This window comes from Rhinolophus sinicus, chromosome 3 (assembly GCF_057876585.1).
Source record: "Rhinolophus sinicus isolate RSI-liver-muscle chromosome 3, RSI-T2T, whole genome shotgun sequence".
Classification (NCBI taxonomy): Eukaryota; Metazoa; Chordata; class Mammalia; order Chiroptera; family Rhinolophidae; genus Rhinolophus; species Rhinolophus sinicus.
Genome location: NC_142503.1, coordinates 116,183,882 through 116,204,030, shown reverse-complemented (window position 1 = coordinate 116,204,030; position 20,149 = coordinate 116,183,882). Strand labels below are relative to the sequence as shown.

At 36.1% G+C, this 20,149-nt stretch overlaps 1 protein-coding gene across 1 annotated transcript in view; it reads left to right on the top strand.

Moving 5' to 3' along the window:
- The first annotated feature begins 14,779 nt into the window (after window positions 1-14,779).
- The window catches only part of LOC148758554 (uncharacterized), a 31,047-nt gene continuing 25,677 nt past the window's right edge, over window positions 14,780-20,149 (top strand). Inside the window, exons 1-2 of the mRNA XM_088796866.1 lie at window positions 14,780-14,858; window positions 16,966-17,175. Of these exons, the coding sequence (XP_088652992.1) occupies window positions 14,787-14,858; window positions 16,966-17,175 (282 nt within the window). The 5' untranslated portion in view covers window positions 14,780-14,786. The remainder of the gene's footprint in view (window positions 14,859-16,965; window positions 17,176-20,149) is intronic.

Below are 20,149 nucleotides of genomic sequence, written 5' to 3'. Positions count from 1 at the left end.
TTGACCTGAAGATTCTTTACACAGTGTTGCTCACATAGCTGATCATAATTCACTAAATAGTGCTTAATTCAAAGGAATGTCACATCGACACAGCAGATACTATAACCTACAAGCAGGCATAATAATTCAGGTATCTATAGACTTCTGAAAGGAAAAACACGGATTTTGTGTGGTCTTCCTGGTGTGAATGTTCAGGAGTAAAGGAGATAGTGCATTGCCTGACAATAGTCTTGATCATATTCTGGAAATGTCTTCCTGATTACATCTGTTTTAGACGACCTGGATTAAACAAGCTTTTCATAAATGCTTCCATTTTATTTTTCTAAAAGCACTATATAGTTCTATGGTATACGACACCTATCAAAAAAGTGATAATAAGTGGAAAAGTACTTGAAACGTAGTGGTTCTGGAAATATTTTGGGTTGTTTTAAGCAGGCTTAAATAATGGACTATATTCTGTTAAGACTGTAGAAAAGATACCATGCATAGTTGTAGTGTCTGTAGTAATTTTATGCTTAAATTTATATGGCAGCCATTGAGAAGTTCTGCATTATTTTTTCAAATCATATTTTCCAGAACTACAGATTACTGAATACAAGGTTCAGCCACCCAGAACTATCATATAAAATGTTTAATAAAAAAAACGGTCAAATGTGGTTAAGAATGAATGCAAAGCAGCCCTGGCACATTCTTGTGCCTGTAAGCAGGATTCTACAGGCCAATGCCGGCAGGGTTTTGCCTGTGGGATGTAAGAGAAAGTTAATGCAAAGCAGGGCAGTTTCTCAAGAAAGTAACCTGTGTGGACAAGTATTTGTTTAGGGCCATAAAAATGTCTTTTCTTTCCTTCTTTCTGAAACTTGAACTTCATAGTAAGTTATTTAAAGGCAGCGCAACTTGAATAAGTGCTGATGAAACCACAAAAGGGTACGTATTAGAAACACTCCTTTAACCCATGTCTGTGCAGCCTGCCTCATTTGGGGAGAACCTGAACTGCATGAGGAAAAGGGGGGGGTAAGTTGCTCTCCCCACTTCTTCTTTTAAAGATGGTTGAAAAATACTGGGCCTGCCTCACAGGCTAGTGGAACACTGCTGCTTCTGTTGTTTGTCCATCTGCTTGAGGCAGTTTAAGGGAAAGACGATGTACTCTGTTTTGAATCCTACACAGCACACTTTGGGGCTCAAAGCTCTGGTTTCAGTGTCTGTAAAATTAGGGCTTCCTTCAGACTTTAGTGATCTTTCAAGTTCCTTCCAGTTTTGACATTTTGGATTCTAAGTTAGACACCACAGGTAGAAACTACTCTGTGAAACATATGAAAAATGTACCCAGAATTGTGAAATTGGGCTACTCATGGATTTATACATTTTCAAATATTTAAAAAATTGGTTCAACACTCTGCCAGCCCTTTGAAAGATGTAGAAGTATAACACTCATTATAGTTTCTTTTTCTTTCTTTTTTTAAAAGGTAAGTTTAAAATTTTTTATTGGGGAATATTGGGGAACAGTGCGTTTCTCCAGGGCCCATCAGCTGCAAGTCGTTGTCCTTCAGTCTAGTTGTGGAGGGTGCAGATCAGCTCCAAGTTGAGTCACCGTTTTCAATCTTTCAATCTGCAGAGGGTGCAGTCCACCATCCCATGTGGGAATTGAACCGCAACCTTGTTGAGCGCTCTAATCAACTAAGTCATCCGGCCACCCCTCATTATAGTTTCTGACTTAGTTAGGGACACAAGATAGAATTAATACGTTAGGCAAAATACTAACTGTATTTCTTTAAAAAATTCTTTGATTTTTTCTTCTTAGTCCCAAATCCAAGATTTTTGATTCAAGGTAATTTTTATATCTGAGAAAGTTTTTCAGTTTTCCTCATGTTTCTTTAGGCACTGTTTTGGTAGTTTATATTCTTGTTGTTTTTGTTGCTTTTCCCATTTTCTAAATTTGGTTTTTGCGAATTGATTTTCTGTCTAAATAACCTTATTTCTAATAGTTTTGCAGTAGGTTCTTTTGGGGTTTCTAAGCATATAGTCATAACCTCTTCAAATCACAGTAATTTGTTTAGTTTATTTCTTATATGTTTTATTTCTGTTTCATATCTAAAATTTCCCGTATAATGTCAAATTATGATGGTGACAACAGGCATTCTTAGTTTGCTTTTTATTTTAATGAGAATAATAATAGATATTATCATATATAAGGTATTTTCTGTTATCATATATTATCTCATTTATTCTTCACAATAAATGTGTGAGGTATGTATTAGTGTTACCCCCATTTTATAAAACTGAGGCCCAGAGAGATTCATTAACTGGTTCAAGTCTGCCCTAAAGTGACTGAGGCAAGATCTGAATCCAAGCAATAGAGCATCTGTGCTCAGCGAACTTGTCATACGGCCTTCTGCGTGGTTTGCACTTGAAATTACCATGGAGATGATTATATGTTTGTTTGTTTTTTTCAAAATTTGTCTTATACATTAATGAATTACCTAATGTTAAGTGAAGCATTTCCTGTCCAAATTAACCATTGGGAGCTCTGCCCTCCAGGTCATCATTTGTTTCCAGAGCATGTCAGGATATCTGTTTTGGGTACAAACTTCAGACATTTGCCATATTTCTAATTGAATATTTTACAGAATATGGTTAGATGTACTTTTATTTTCACTAATTTCCCCCCCCCGGTACATGAAAATGCAAACCCTTTTAACTTACCTACACCTTTTATTTTTTGAATCAGTTGTATCTTTTTCTATCAAGCTACTGACTTTTGCTTAAATTTCACTTAACTTTTGTCTTCAAAAACATCAGTTCCCCATATTGTCTCTCCATTTTCTTTCTTTGATTTTTTCACTATTTTTCTATTGCTTCCCTCCCCTCCTTTGGTCATTTTCCTTTATATTTTGGAAGATCTTATCTTTTGTCTTCTACTGTCTGATTTAATTTTCTTCATTATCATATTAAAAACTCTGCTTTTTAATATATATTTAAATATTTTAATACTACTATTGCAGTTTATTTTCCTTCAAACCTTCCTGTCTCATTGAGTTTAAGTTTCATTTTCATATTGCTGTTTTTTTCAACTCATTCTCTTTACTCTGCATGGATTTCTGTATGTTTTGATAGAATTCATCTTCTTGCATCTTTTGAGCACATCATACAGTTTATTAAACTTACTCCTTTGAGATTTCAAGGTGTTATCTTCTTTATCCGGTAATGATTTTTCATAGGCCTTAAGTTGCCTTTTTATCTTTACTCATGAACTGAATGTGTTCTGTAAAGTCTAGATGTTTATGAGCTTAATGGGTTTGTGTTTTACCATGTACTTTTCCCAGGGTGGGTTGACTTGCCTAACTCTGAGTCTCATTACCTGGTGCAATAAGCTTTTACTATGGAATCTCTATTTCATCATAGTGGCATCTTCTCCAGTACCCATGGTATGCTTTTTTGAAATGTGGAATTAATGAAAAACATGAAAACCTGTAGGTTTCTTTTTGTCCAAATTGATTCTCTTATTTATTTTACTATCTATAGTTTACTTATTATCTTAGTGGTTACCTTTGGGGTTACAGTTAATATCCTAATTTATGACAGTTTGATTCAGATTCATACCAACTTAATTATAATAATATACAAAAATTTTTGCTCCTGGATAATGTTCCCCCTCTCTTTGTGATGCTATTGTCATATAAATTACATTTTATATATTCTGTGTCTATCAACATATTTATAATTATTGCTTTATGTATTTGTTTTTAAAATCAGATAGGAGAAAAAAGTTTATACTCAAAAATTCATTTATATTGTCATTTATATTTACGTATCTAGTTACTTTTACTTTTGTTCTCTATTTTTTTTGTTGTATATGAGTTATTGTCAAGTGTCCTTTCATTTCAGCCTGAAGGACTCCCTTTAGTATTTCATGTAGGGCAATTGTGCTAGTGACAAACTCTCTCAGTTTTGTTTTTCTCAGAATGTCTTAATTCCTCCTTCATTTTTGAAGATAGTTTTCCTGGATTTAGAATTCTTATTTGACTTTTTTTTTTCTTTTAGCACTCTGAATATGTCATCTCACTGCCTCCTGGCCCCCAATGGTTTCTGAGGAGAAATCAGCTGTTAATCTTATTGAGGCTCTCTTGGTGTGTGATAAATTGCTTTTCTCTTGCTGCTCTCAAGAGTTTGTCTTTGTCTTTGAATAGCTTGACAGTTTGGTTATGGTTTGTCTAGCTTCTTGGATATGTAGATTAATGTGTTTTATCAGCTTTGGGAAGTTTTCTGCCATTATTTCTTCCATTATCCTTTTTGTCCTCCTCTCTTCTTTTGGGACCCTGTTTAGCTTGATGGTGTTCCATAGCTCTGTTCGATTTTCTCTGTTGTTGTTTCATTTTGTTCCTCAGACTGAATAACATCAATTGACCTATCTTTAATTTAACTGATTCTTTTTTCAGAATCTGCTCAAATTTGCTTCTGAGCACCTATATTGAATTTTTTGTTTCAATTAGTGTATTATAGTTTTCAATTCCAGAATATCTATTAATTCATTTTTATAGTTTCTTTATTGATATTATCTATTTGATGAGACATTATTGTCATACTTTCTTTCAGTTTAGACATGGTTTTCTTTAGCTCTTTGAACATATTTAAAATAGAGGACTTAAAATATTTGTTTAATAGGTCTAACATCTGGGCTTCCTAAAGGATGATTTCTATTGATTGTCTTGTTTCCTGTGTTGAGCCGTACCTTCTTATTTGTTTGCATGTCTCATTTTTTTTTCGTTATAAACTGGACATTTAAAATAATATAACATGATAATTGTGGAAATCAGAGCCTCCTTTTACCCCAGGTTTTGTTATTGTTGCTGTTGTTCTTGTTTTTATTGTTTCATTTTAAAAAATTGAGTGACTTGTATTAATTTTGTAAAGTATGTATTCTTTGTTGTGTGTGGCCAGTGAAGTCTCTGCTCTGTTAGCTTAGTGGACAGGTAATGCTTGAACGTAGATTTCCTTGAGTGCCTGGAACCAGTGTCTCAGCTTTTGTTTAGGTATTGTTTTGTGTGTTGGGACACACCTTCAGTGTTCAGGCAGTCAGTTTACAACTCTGTGTTAGCCCTCACTTCCGGCTTGCCTAGAGCCTCAAGGTCAATCAGAGGTGAAAACTTAGGGCTTCTATGTCTTTTCTGAACATGTGCGCAGCCTTTGGCCTGTACATCAATGTAGTGTAAGAACCTGACAATTAGCTTTTTTTTGTTATAATGTAAGTGCCTGACATTAATTAAGCTTTTGTTTGCCAAGGTATTCACTTCAAAGACATACAACATTTGACAATTAAGTTTGCAAACTCATCATAGAAAAAGTGCTACATACCTCATTGCTGAATATCACTACAGTCACCTTCATAGTACTCCCCTTGGGAAGTTATGCACTGATGCCAGTGCCTAGTTCACCCTTCAAAGCAATTTTGGAACTCTTTTTCTGGAATGGCCATCAGAGCTCTCATCCAAAATGTCTTCCTTTCAATATTTCCTTTTTCTTCATGTAAAAGAAAAAAGTCATTGGGGGCCAGATCAGGTGAGTGGGAGGGTGTTCCAATACAGTTATTTGTTACTGGCTAAAAACTCCCTCACAGACAGTGCTGTGTGAGCTGGTGCGTTGTCATGATGTAAGAGCCATGAATTGTTTGTGAAAAGTTCAGGTCGTCTAACTTTTTCATGCAACCTTTTCAGCTCTTCCAAATAATAAACTTGGTGAACTGTCCAGTTGGTACAAATTCATAATGAATAATCCTATTGATATCAAAAAAGGTTGGCAACATTGTTGCAACAAATTCGCGAACTGATGTATCTTGAATGAACACATTGCCAGCCACAAACTATACAAAGAACCAGACTGTCTCACACATGAAGTTCCCCTTCTCGGGAAGCTCTGGTAGACCTAGATAATTGACCATTTGATTGACTGCTTGTTTTCCTTTTTTACACTTTAATTCCTCATCTTATTTACCAGTAAAAAGTGATGGAACCCTGGACACCCACTCTCAATAAACCCCAATGAAGACAGAACCTCAGGTTCTCTCTCTCTCTCTCTCTCTCTCTCTCTCTCTCTCTCTCTCTCTCTCTCTCTCTCTCTCTCTCTCTCTCTCTCTCTCTCTCTCCCCATGACCTTGTTGTGTGGCCCTGGGCATGCCATGTATCATCCAGACTTGTAAGTAATAAACCTTGTTTTTTCAAAGGTTTTTAATGATTGTTGCTGAGGCACATCTTGCAGCCACAACATTGGCTCCAGTCAGGGAAATGCCTCTGAGGTCTCACCACAAAGGCATGACAGTCTCATTCACTGTCAGCTCCAGTGAGTGCCCACAGGTATTTCTAGCCGATAGTATCACTAGCAATAAGCTGAGACCATCCCCAATGAGCCTACACATTCACAGGGCTGAAAAATCACTAAAATGTTTATTTTATTCTTATCTTTAGTTTTCATAGATACTGCTTAGCTGGACGCCAGAGTATGGGAACAGGGCAAGTTAAAACACTAAAAGGCTCACTGTTCCTACTGAAATTCATTAGTATTTATTGAATAAGTGCTCCCTGGGTTGCTATAAGACTTTCAACAATAAATTATGAGACATGCATGTAAACAAGAAAGTACGGTCCATACACAGAAAAAAAGCAATTAGTAGAAAGTATCCTTGAAGAAACCCAGGCATTGGATTTACTAGACAAATACTTTTAAGTTTTCATATATTTTTGCCTGTATATTTATTAGGTGGTTAGGAGAGGACATTTTTGGCTATTCTGCTGCCATTTTAACCTAGCCGTTCTGCTTAACATGTTTTTGAGATTCATTCATTTTGTTGTTTATGTTAATGTAGCTCATTTTTATTTTGAGAATGGGATCTTAACTGATTATTGCTGGGATGAAATTCTATTTGTTGAATTTATTAGATATGTTAGTACCTCTGTTTTGGTCTGATAGTTTTTCAGTTGATTTTCTTTTTTCCACCAAATATATGATCACATAAGCGATTAATAATGACATTTTGGTGTTCTCTTTTATGTTAATTTTGTCACTTATTTTCTTTCCTTGTTGACTTGGGTCTGATCTGTCTAATGTTTTATGATGAAATATAGTATTTGGTACAGGAGTCTGCAAATATTTCTTGTGGGGTTAAGTTTTCTTCTATTTCTAGTTACTTGTTACTCAGAAATAGGTGTTGAGTTTTATTGATTTTCTTTAGCAGTTATTGAAATGATCACATGAATTTCCATGTTATATGTTACTCTCAGAAACTAGCAATGAATTATCCATGCAGTTTTGGGAAAGATTTTCTTGATCAAGATGTATTGTTTCTAAATATGCTGATTAATTTCATTTGCAAATATTTTCATTGTGATTTTTGCATTTATGTTCACAGGTTACATAAACTATAAGTTTCTATATTAAGATCATTTTATTCATCATTGACATTGTTATGTTACCCACATAAAATGTGTTGAGAAATTTCTTTATAAAGTACTTTTATTCTGAAATATTTCAATTGTAGAATAAGTACTCATCACTAAAATTTTTGAAAATTTATTATTTTGTCATTCACTTTGTATTGTTTAAATAAATAGAATATTATACATAGATCCCCCATTTGTACCTCTTTCCAATAATTCCCTCCCTCATCAGATGTGAACAATATTCTGAATTTGGTGTTTATTATCATCATTTCATATTTTAATGATATATTTTTAAAACTAAAAGGTTGTAAAGAATATTTTGACAGGCTTTCCCATTTCATATTAGTGTCTAGCTGGTATATTTATCAAAAGCAAAGTCCCTGGAACCAGATGTAGTCTTGGTTTGAAATGTTCAACTATAGTAGTGAAATTTTTTATTTCTGTTTTTAGAAATATTATTAGCTTTTGTTATATACCCTTTGAAGTTTTGTCATTAATGCATACTTTTATATCTTCTGAAGAACTTGAATCTTATTATAATGAATTAATCCTCTTTCTCCTGCTAATATTTTTTTGTTTTGAGGTCTGCCTTGTCTGATATTGTAGCCACTCCAGTTTTCTTATGATTAGTGTTTGCGTGTTATATCTCCTTCAGCTTTTACTTTAAACTATTTATGTCTTTATACTTAAAGTAGGTTTTCTATAACAATCATTTAGTAGTATCTTGTTTTTTTCTGCAGTGTGACAATTTGTCTTTTAATTGGAATGTTTGGAACCATTTACATGTAATTATTGATATGGTTGGGTTTAGATTTATCATCTTATTATTTGGTTTCTATTTGTTTTTTGTTCCTTTATCTCCTCTTTACCTGCCGTCTTTTGATTATTTTTTATTTTAGCATTTCATGTAATTCCATATGGTTAGCTTATAGACCTCTTTGTTTTATTGTTTCAGTGGCTGCTATGGGGTTTACAATATACATATTTAGCTTATCGCAGTAAATAATATACCATCTCACATATAATAAAAGAACCTTATAGCAGTATAATTCTTTTTTCCTTCTTCCATCATTGTGCTATCATTAATGCATACTTTACGCCTATATATGTTATAAATCTCACAATACACTATTATTTTTAATTTAAACAGTCTATTTTAAAGAAATCCTTAAAAGGAAAATGTCTTTTTAAAAAGATTTTTTATTAAAATATGGCTAACATACAGTATTATATTAGTTTCAGGTGTACATCATAGTTATTCAACATTTATATATCTAAAGAAGTAATCAACGTAAGTCCAGCAACCATCTAACACTGTACTATGCTATCACAATATTATTGACTATATTCTCTATGCTGTACATTAAATCCCCATGACTTATTTGTTTTATACCTGAAAATTTGAACATCTTATTCCCCTTCAGCTTTTCTCCCCTTGTTTAATTTTTCAATTACAGTTGACATTTGATATTATTTTATATTAATTTCAGTTGTACAGCATAATGGTTACACATTTATATAATTTAAGAAGAGATCCTCCTGACTAGTTTAGTACCCACCTGGCAGTATACACCATTATTACCATAACATTGACTATATTCCCTATGCTTTACTTTACATCCCTGTGACTATTTCATAACTACCAATTTGTACTTCTTAATGTCTTCACCTTTTTCACTCTGATCCCCAAACCCCCTCTGATTTATTACCCCAATAATTTTAGTATCCTTCTGACATCATACATAGTTACTACAATATTATTGACTATATTCCTTATGCTATACCCTACATCCCCATAACAGCTTTGTAACAACCAATTTGTACTTCTTAACCTTTCTCTTTTTCACCCATTTCTAAACCCCCTCCTGTCTGGCAACCATCAAAATGTTCTCTTTATCTATGAGTTTGTTTTTGTTTTGTTTGTTTATTTTGTTCTTTAGATTCCACATATAAGTGAAATCACATTGTGTCTGTCTCTCTCTGACATACTCTACTCAGCACAATACCCCTCAGGTCCATCCATGATGCCGCAGATGGCAAGAACCCATTCTCTTCCATGGCTGAGCAATATTCCATTGTATATATGTACCACCTCCTCTTTAGCCATTCTTTCATCAACAGACACCCAGGCTGCCTCCACATCTTGGCCATTGTAAACAATGCTGTAATGAACATATGGATGCACATGTGCCCTGGAAGTTGTGTTTTGAGTTTCTTCAGATAATCACCCAGAAGTGGAATTACAGGGTCCTTCTTTGTCACTTGTTATAGCCTTTGTTTTAGAGTCTATTTTGTCTGGTGTAAGTATTGCTACCCCAGCTTTTTTTTTTTTCCATTTTCATGAAATATCTTTTCCCCATCCCTTTACTTTCAGTCTCTGTATATCTTTTGATCTGAAGTGAGTCTCTTGTAGGCAGCATATGTAAGGGTCTTGTTTTCTTATCCATTCAGCCATCCTATCTTTTGATTGGAGGAGTTAATCCATTTACATAGAAAATAATTGTTGATAGATATGTAATTATTTTTATTTTATTATTCATATATATATATTTTTTGTCTTAAGAAATTCTCTCTAATATCCCTTGTAATATTAATTTGGTGGTGATGAACTCCTTTAGCTTTGTCTTATATGGGAAGCTCTTTATCTATCCTTTGATTCTAAATGATAGCCTTGCTGGGTAGAGTAATTTTGGTTGTAGGTACTTTTCATCACTTTGAATATTTCGAGCCAATCCCTCTGGCCTCCAAAGTTTCTGTTGAGAAATCAGCTGATAGTCTTACGGGAGCTCCCTTGTAGGTAATTAACTGCTTTTCTCTTGCTGCTTTTAAGATTCTCTATTTGTCTTTAACCTTTAGCATTTTAATTATGATGTGTCTTGGTGTGGGCCTCTTTGGGTTCCTTTTGTTTGGAATTCTACACGTCCTTGGCTTGTATGTCTATTTCCTTTGCCAGGTTAGGGAAGTTTTCCATCATTATTTCTTTAAATAGGTTTTCAATTCCATGCTGTTCTCTTCTCCTTCTGGTACCCCTATGATGCAAATGTTGGTATGTTTGATGTTGTCCCAGTGGCCCCTTAAACTGTCCTCATTTTTTGGATTCTTTTATCTTTTTGTTGTTCTGTATGGGTGTTTTCTGCTACCTTATCTTCTAAATCACTGATTCAATCTTCTGCTTCAGCTAATGTACTGTGGATTACCTCTAATGTATTCTTCATTTCAGTTATTGCAATGTTTATTTCTGGCTGGTTCTTTTTCATGTTTTCTATCTCTATTTTTATGTTTCCTATCTCTTTGTTGAATTTCTCCCCGAGATCAGTGAGCATCCTTGTAACCAGTATTTGGAACTCTGTGTCTGGTAGATTGCTTGTATCCATTTTGTTTAGTTTTTTTTTCTGGAGCTTTTTTCTGTTCTTTCATTTGGGACATGTTTCTTTGTCTCCTCATTTGGTTGCCTGCCTGTGTTTGTTTCTATGTATTAGGTAGGGCTGCTATGTCTCCTGGTCTTCTTAGACTGGCCTTAGGTAGCAGGTGTTGTGTGGGGCTCAGTGGCATAGTTCTAGTTGAGACTTGATTTCTGTTTGCACATATGGGAAGGACTGACCCTCAGGCTGATTGGTTGTGAGGACTGGCCATGACTACAGTGGAAGAGCTGTTGTGCAGGGGCTGAACCTATAGAGCAGGGTTCACTTTAGCAGTGCTGTGGTCTGCCCAGTGCGCTTTTTGGGTGTGTCATCCTTGGAGGTGGCCAGGTGATACTATTGCCCAGTCTGAAGCTGGCCACTGGCCTACCAGTCCCGGGGCCTCTTGGGAGTGGAACTGCTGCAGGACAAGTTCAGCTACAGCCTGTGCTCTGCCTGGGGCCATCTCACATGAGCCACAAAGCAATCCAGAGATGGCTGCCACCCTTGCGGTGCTTGGAGGTGCCTTGAGAGGCCAAGCTGTGAACCAACCTTTATGTATGATTCCACATACATAAAGGCCAGCTGTCACTAGTGTCAGGCTTAGGGTGGCTCAGCCAGATGTACGGGAAATGCCAAAGCCAGATGCTGCTTGTTGGGTTTTGTGAACCTTTGAGATTTTAGATTTTAGGAATGTCTGCAGCATGAGCCAAGGCAGGCTGTTTATACAGAAAAGCCACTGGAAGTGGGCTTGGGTGTGCCTGAAGGTTGGGTGGGGTGTGGTCTTAAGGAATCACTAGGGCAAGGCAGAGAAAAAGTGATAGCCAGTTTGGTGGAGACTCAGGTATGATGTCTGCCTGAATCTGCGCGTAGGGATGGGGGAAGGCTCAACAAAGAAACAATGGCTTATGTCAGCCCCTCAGTCTGGGAGGAAGCTGCCCCTCCAGTTCTCACGCTGATGCCAGACAATTCAGTTCCTCCCCATATGTCCCTGGCACCTTTCGAGCTGCTGCTCCAGTGATGGAGCTCAGAGCTAGTGATTCTCTTAGTGAGTAAGTTCATATGTGGTCCCTTTAAGAGGAGTGCCTGGGAGGGCAGACACCCACTGTCTCACTCAGCAACAATTTCCACTGGTTTTCATAGCCAGAAATTATGGGGACTTCTCACTCCGACACTGAAACCCTGGGTTGGGGAGGGCCTCTGGGGGTGGAGGGGTGAACCTCCGCAGCTGAGATATCCCTCCTTATTTTTAATGGTCACATGCTGGTGACCAGCTCATTTTACAGCTCTGCCCCTCCTGCCAGTCTCGAGGTGGCTTCTTCTGTATGTCTGTAGTTGCAGGGCTCTGGTTCAGCTAGAATGCAGGTGATCCTCAATAATGGTTGTTCTGTGGTGTGGTTGTATTTGATGTGATCCTGAGAGTAGGTGAGCATGGGGTTTACCTACTCTGCTATCTTGACCTGAAATCTGGTTGGAAAAATGTCTTTTTATTTACCCACATTTTTATCATTTTACCACTTATTTCCATTGTGAGCATTCAAGTCTTAATCTGATAACATTTTTCTTCTGCTGAAAGAATTTCCTTTAATATTTCTTGTAATGCAGGTTTGATGGTGATGAATGTTTTCAACTTTTGTTTGCTGAAAAGCTATTTCACCTTTGGTTTTGAAAGATATTTTTGCTGGATATAGAATTCTATGTGGACAGTTGTTTTCTTTCAGTGTGGAGCTCTAAAATATGTTGCTTCCTTGTCTTTTGGCTTGTATAGTTCTGACAAGCCTGTAGTATTAATTTGTGGTAATCAGTTGTTAGTAATTCTTTGTTTATTTGTACTTAATGTTTCACTGGATGGTTATAAGATTTTTTCTTTATTAGTGTTTTTCACCATTTTGATTATAAGCATTGCTTGGCACAATGTTCTTTGTGTGTTTCTACTTGGAGTTCATAGAGCTTCTTGCATGCGGAGGTTATAGTTGTCAAGAAATTTAGAAAATTTTGGCCATTTTTTTTTTATATAAATATTTTCTCCTCACTCTACACCCCCACTTCTGGGACTCTAATTAAATATATGTTACATTGAGAATTCATTCATTTTGTTTCAGTCTTTATATCTCTCTGTATTTCATTTTGTATGGTTTCTGTTGCTGTGTCTTCAATTAACTGATATTTGCTTACTTTTGCAATGTCTTCTCTGCTATTAATGCCACTCAGTCAAATTTTTATTTCAGATAATGTATGTTTTATCTAGATGTTCCATTTGGTTCTGTTTTTAAAACTTACATTTCCTCCTCATTATGTTTATCTCTTTGAACATTTATAATATTTATTTTAGAAGGTTAAAGATCCTTGTCACTAATTTCAATGTCTCTGTCATATCTGGGTCCTTTTCTACTGAATTTTGTCCTGGTCATATATCACATATTCATGCTTCTTTATGATTGCTAACTTTTGATTGGGTGATGAACCTTGTGCATTTTACATTGTAGAGTACTGGATTTTGCTGTCTTCATTTAAAAATATTAAAAGTTTATTCTGAGGGGCAGTTAAGGTACTTGAAGATCACCTTAATTATTTAAAATGTTGTTAAAATCCAGAGAAGCCTTACTCTAGGGTTAATTTAGCACTACTACTAATGTATGGTCCTTCTGAGGGTTATGATGAATATACCATGTATTGAGCATGTCTAGTGAGAGAACTAATGATTCCCAGCTTTATGTGAGCTCTGGGAATTGTGGCTTACAGCTTTTTGGTAATTGTTTTATTTTTTTTCCATGACAATTTTTCTTTGTCTGGCCTCATGTGTTTCACCACTGCGTGAGTAGGTTAGTATTCACCTGAAGACTCAAGCACCCTTTGAGGGCTTCTGCAGCTATTTCTGGAGCTCTTTCTCTGTGCAGCTCCCATCTCTCCATGCTGTGCCTAACATATTCTACCCTCTTTGTCTTCTCCTTCCTCTAATTTCTGTCTTCTATTGAGTAAGACACCTGGTCCCTGTATGGTTTCCCCTTCATTGTGTTGTGGTCTGGAAACTGCATAAGGCAGAAATCTGGGGTGATTTAGGTCGTAACCTTTTTTTGTATCAATTTCCTTAGTCATCATAGTCTTGCATTGCCTGTTGTCTAATTCTAAAAGAGTTTTTCTAATGTTTTGTTCAGTTTTATAGTTATTTATGACAAGAGGGTAGAGTAGAAGCCAGTAACCTCAGTTGGATATTTATTTTTAATGAAGCAAAGAAAAGATAGAAAAGCAGAGTTTAAAAGCACAATGAATGCTCATATCTTGCTATTGACATTATTAAAAGAGGAGAAAGAGGCCTTAAAAAGTCATATAGTCAAATACCCATTTTAAGGATGATTAACCTGAGGTGAAGGGAAGCAAAATAACTTGCCTGTTGATGCCTGGACTGTGACTTTACAGTCTGTACAGAAGCTGGATCTCTTTGTTCGTATTCATTGTTAGACATGGTGGTATGCTGTCTTCTTACCACTAATTTCTATATAATAGAAATTAGCATTAGTAATGATAAAAAATGACTCTAAAAGTTATACCCATTAACATTTTAAATACATTCATATTCTTTCTTGCTACTGGTTAGATTAAATTTTAGTTTTGATTTTATCTTTCTTGTGCAGCCATTTAATAGCAGTGTTTTATAGTATCTGATTTAATGTTACCTAATTGTCTTATTAATCTGATGATATATCTATAGAGATCAATTATATAGAAAGCCATCAAATTGGAAAAATAAACAAAATAATCTTATTGTATCTTTTGTTTTGTATTTTTCATTCCATACATAATATTGACTTGCTTATATTCGTCTTTTAAATAGTCCTCATTTATTGCATTATACTGACTAGCATTTTGCTGCATTGGATAACATACCTCAATGATTTTTAAAATTGTCATTATTTTAATTGTTTCTTTTTTCTCTTTCAAGGATATTTCTTTCATGGGAAAAATGTACTGGCAGAAAACATCTCAAATGCAAACAGAGCAAGGATTACAGATGAGTATTGAGGAACCTCAAATGGTAAAGTCTTTAATAAAAATCCTCCTTACCTATATTGAAGTAATAGTCTGCCTCCTGTTGCTTGAATGTTTATCTAGAGAGTTTTTTATTTTATTTAAATCTCCTCTGATTTATTTTAGAGGTATGTTTAACTATAAGCACATCTAATGCAGTACCACTTCAGAGGTTGTGACTATTTTGGCTCACGGTTACTGCCTATCATAGAATTTCTGAGCTAAGGCCCTAGACTCTTTGTAGAAGGGAAAAATTTTAACAGTCCTTCTGGTCTACAGACATTCAGATCTAGAATGTTGGAGAATTAAAAGTTATTAGCTTCTAAGAAAACATTACATCATTCTTTATTTAGCTAGAAGAATTGTGAAAAGCATTGACAAGAGGAGAATTTTATAGAGGAATATGGACAATTGGTGACAGAAATTTGTTTCAGAAATAAGGCTTCATTTTCATCCATCACTGGCAAAATACTATGGGATTCAAAGCAATCTGGAACATGTTTCCTGTGAATGGGAAGTGTGTCTCTCTGTGTATTGAAATCCATATTTATGTAAAACAAATGATGGCATGATGATCAGTTCTTTTACAAAGGATTTGTAAAATGGTATCATTAAATACCTATCTCCTTTAGTTCCTGAAAATATGATTCCACATACATAAAAATTCCGATCAAACTTCATTTTTAGGATAATGTATCATGCTTAGAAAGTGTATGGAATCTTTTCTTTTCACAAACACCATGGATCCTGTAATGTTAGAGTTACCATAAATGGTTGAATGACTAGACGTTTAGATGCTTCTGTGTTGAGACCAGACAGAACTCTTTCTGTCCATCGTACCTGTCCCTTAGACTTCTAGAAGCTTCCTGGAGTAAGATTTGTCGGGGCAGCACTGGCTAACATGCTCTCATCCCAAGAGGGCCTGCTCTTTCTAAGTGGTGAAGAGAAATTTTCTAAGAGAAATTCAAAAGAAAGGGAGTGATGAACAGCGCCAAGAGCTATGGAACAGAAAATGAATGAGTTTGTCATAGGTAGACAGTATACGGCCCATAACACATATTAGAATAGACACACGTGTCTATTCTGCCATTTAGTAAAAGATTTTATTATAGCCCCTATTACCCAAGGAAGAAAATGAGGTTAAAGGGGGTTAAGTAACTTGACCAAGCATGCACATCTGTTAATTGACAGATCCAGGCTTTGAATTAATTCCCATCTGGTTACAAAGCTCTTACTCTTTCCACAACACCATCCAGTTGCTTTATAAAAACATGAACTCCAGATTCCCATTTCGTTTTACAAACTTAAATTTCATGGTTCAGCCATCCCTTCTTGCATATAAAGAAACTTTTATAGCATTTGATACTGTATGCCATCTTTGCCCTTTATTTTACTTATTAACAAATGAGTGTATCAAAGAACAAAGGGATGCAATTGCATTTTCAAGCCGTTCTATGGAATTCAGATTTTTATGTGAATCAGGCTGGTTTTATCATCTGCTAACCTGAGGCAGTGAAGTTTTAATTACCAGTGCTCCATAATCCCAAATAATCTTGGTTTGCAATTGGGTAATACCTAAATATGGCTGCAAAGATGCTTTTCTTGAGATTGAGTGAGACAGATTAAGTCAGTGAGACATTTTTAAGGAACATAAAACAGGTGTAGGAATGACATCTTGTGAGAATTTTTCATTTGATCTTGGGAGGGAGTTAGGGTGTCTGGATTTTTGGAAGAGCATCTGGCAGGAATCCCACTTATTAGGATATAGGAACCTGAGGTTGAGGAGAGGTGAGATGTCTCTGTGTCAGTGTGGGGTGGAGTCAGGGTCCGATTGGAGTCTTGTTATTTCCTTAGAGTTGGTGCATAATAACTGTGGGGCAGCTGTATTTTCTAGGACAAAGGCTGAAGAAAATGATTTGCCAGTCTTCATATTTTTCTTAAGTCAATTTGAGTTTCTCTTTGTAAATCTTCAAAGGAAACTTACTACCTCTGTTTAACTTCAGTCATGCATTTTCATAATTATTTTGTTGTCAGAGAAAAAAACATTGTATGACTTAAAACTTTGGAAGGACAAATAATAAAAATCATTCTTGTACATTTACATTTTCCAACAGAATGTGTTTGAGGAACTCCCTGAAGCTATGTCAAGTGTTTTACAGATTGAACAAGAAGATGTATTAGAATGGGGAGGCTCGGAAGCAGAAATTATGGTATATAAACCTCAGGAAACTTTTGAAATTCAGCCAGCAGATGAATCAAGTAAACCTTTGGAAGATGAACAGCCCACACATGATTCAAAAGTGGCCAAACAGGAGTCTGTAAAGGTAAAACACTATCTTGAAAAACATTATCTTGAAAACAGAGTTATGAGAGTTGAGGAGGTGCAGGTGTGAAGAAATGGCCCAGGCAGCGACCAAGGAATGTAGGGGGAGTTCACCCTGGAAAAATGGCCTCCGATGTACAAATTGTCCATTTGGGAAAAATGGGACCTCTGCTCTTTTGAAGGCTTTTAGTCTCAAACTTAATTGCAACTTTGCAAAGAAAAGATGGATGTTTGAGGGAAGGAATCTCAGGGCATTCAGAAATTGATCCCAAGAGCCATCCCCTTCCCACCAATGGCCATCATTCCTACTATGCTTCACCCAAGTCAACTGGACATTAGCAGTTCTTCAACTTTTGCCCACAACTCCCAACTCTGAAACCTTGGATTTGTCTGTGACCTCCCCCTCTCCTTGCCTTTCACATATAATGTCTCCAAGGCCTAGATGCCTCTGAAACATTATTGCTTATAATTTTTTTTCTTCTCTTTTTCAGTTGCTCCCATTTTTGCCTGGGTCATGGTGACCTTCTGTCTGGATTAGTGCAGTTACCTCCTGGTTTTTCTTCATTTCTCAAGCTCTAATTTCTTAGTTTCACTCTGTATGTCAGTAGCATATCTGGGAATAATAACTAATAAGGAAGATCCTCAAGTAATGGTTGGCCGGAGAAATCCAGCACTGCTGTCAGGGAAAAGGGCCTTATGCTCTGACTGGTGACTGACTCCATCAGAAGTCATGCTTCTTTCTAACTCACGTGCTTGGGCGTATAAAGTGAAGCCTGCCAAGGCTGAGTGAACCCACTCATTGCTAACTGTTAATACTCCACATGAACCCTGTTTCACCATAACAGCTTCTAGGAGTGGAGACCTTAGCATCTTTAAAGACTATGGCATCTTGATCAAAAGGTGTTAGGCTGGTAGGCACAGATGGTGTTTTTATTTCTTCTTCTACCTGGACATGGGGGCTTTGGGAAGAAAATGTGGGCACGTGAAGCAAATGGTTAGCTGCTAATGTGTCAAAAGTGAAGTGGATTTTCTGGGCCGTGGTGTAACTACCATGGCCTGTCAGAAATTCAAATCCCTCATTGGAAAAGTCCCAAAATGTTCGTTTTTTTTTGGCTTGTTGTGGCTACTAAATATTAGTAAGAAGTTATGCAAAATTATTTAGTTTTGGTAAAAAGAGGCAGCCTTTTTCCTATGATAACTAGAGTTTATTGAGTATTGACTGTGTGCCACTTTGCTAACTGTTTCACACATATTACCTTATTTTTTCTAATAACAACCATATTGTTACCCTCATTTTATAGTTGAAAAAACTTAGTCATAAAGGAGATCAATAATTTGCCCAAGTAAAAACATCTAGATAAGTTGTAGAGGCAGGACTTGAACTGAAGTGGTCTAATTCTGGAATTTTCACTCTTTACTGCTTTGCAACATGGCCCTTTCATAACAGCAATGGACAGGTGTCTGGTTAAGTACAAGAACACTGACCCTCAGTAGCAAAAATGACTAGGGATGGAGCATGCCTCATGAAACTAGGAGGGATGGTTTGGAGAGAGAGACTTGGAGAATGGAGTAAGAGAGCTCTAAACTGAAAACGGAAGTGTTTCAAGGGGAGGAGAAGAGAATCTGATAAGACTTTATGGTTTATTGTGGACTAGTGTGGGATACAGCATAAATGCCCTAGAAAATAACATTGGAAATCTTCCTGTGACTCAGTCCACCAAGTTTTCACTAAGTATCTTGTTATTTATTTGTTTGTGTTAACATCTCAAGGTGTTATTATCCATGAACTTTGGACATTTGAGGCCCTAGAGTTTGTCTCTAGCATCTATGGCACAGGAATGAGGAACGGTATACTCCAGCAGTATACTGTTATGGAGGACAAGAAGACCGCTTTTTTTTTTTTTTTTTTTAAGCTCTCCTTTGACATAGCTCACAGCTAATAGAAATAGCACAGAGGTGTGATAAAGGAGCAACGCAGGACTTCCACTGCTCACATACATACCAGAAGGTCTCATTCAGCTCAAAAGTAGAAAATTTGATCAATCCATACTTTATTGACCATTTCTATTCTTACAAGCTTGTTACTATAATAGAGTATTAGGACTCTGGTCTAAGAAGTCATGACCAACAAAAAAAGAAATTCGGTAATAGAGACTCTGTGAAGAAATGACTGACACAAGAGCTCGCGAGAGAATTGCTGAGCATTTTAGGAGGGAAAAAGGTCAAAAGTCTGTAAGAAGAATAGATATTACATTTATTTTGAGATTCTAAATAGAAGGAAGTTTAAGAGATATGGAATGCCTTCAATCCTCCGAAATTCTCACAAAACAATTATAAGTGATCTATTGCATTCAGTTTTAGAAATATACAAAAGATGAAAGAAGAAATACATATCCATAGATAAACATAAAAGCGGCATGTGGATATAACAATGATATCAAGAAGGCTGAGGTCCAGAATGGGTTGAGGCCTGTGAATAATGCCAAGCATAAAAAGTTTTCGGGTTTTTCCCCCCCCCCTGTTAGTTTTGGAGCAAAGACAGAAAAAAAGAAAGGATAACCCTGTCATTTGGGATGAATAGTGTGATGACAGCATGTGACAGAGCTGCCTTAACTTATTTTTAGAAAAAGGTTGAAGTTTTAAATAAACAGAAATATGACAAAATGAAAAGGAAGCTGATAAACTTGTACTTTGCTTCTTTTAAATCTGACAAGGAGAATGATCTTTAGTATAGAAAGAAGAGAAAAAGAATTGCTAAAAGAAACTTGAAACCCGAGATTGGTAAAAGATCTGAAGAGTTAACTTAGGTATCTGAGCCTGTTGGCTTACCGAGATAGGTTTAAGCCTGTTGAGCCTCTGTGAGCAGCAGGGTTGGAGGAGCTGCAGCGGGACAGGTGGTAGAGGCCTGGAGACCGGCAATGGCAAATCTGAGTTTTATTTTTTTAAGGGTAAGAGTTATGGTTTCTGAAATGTAT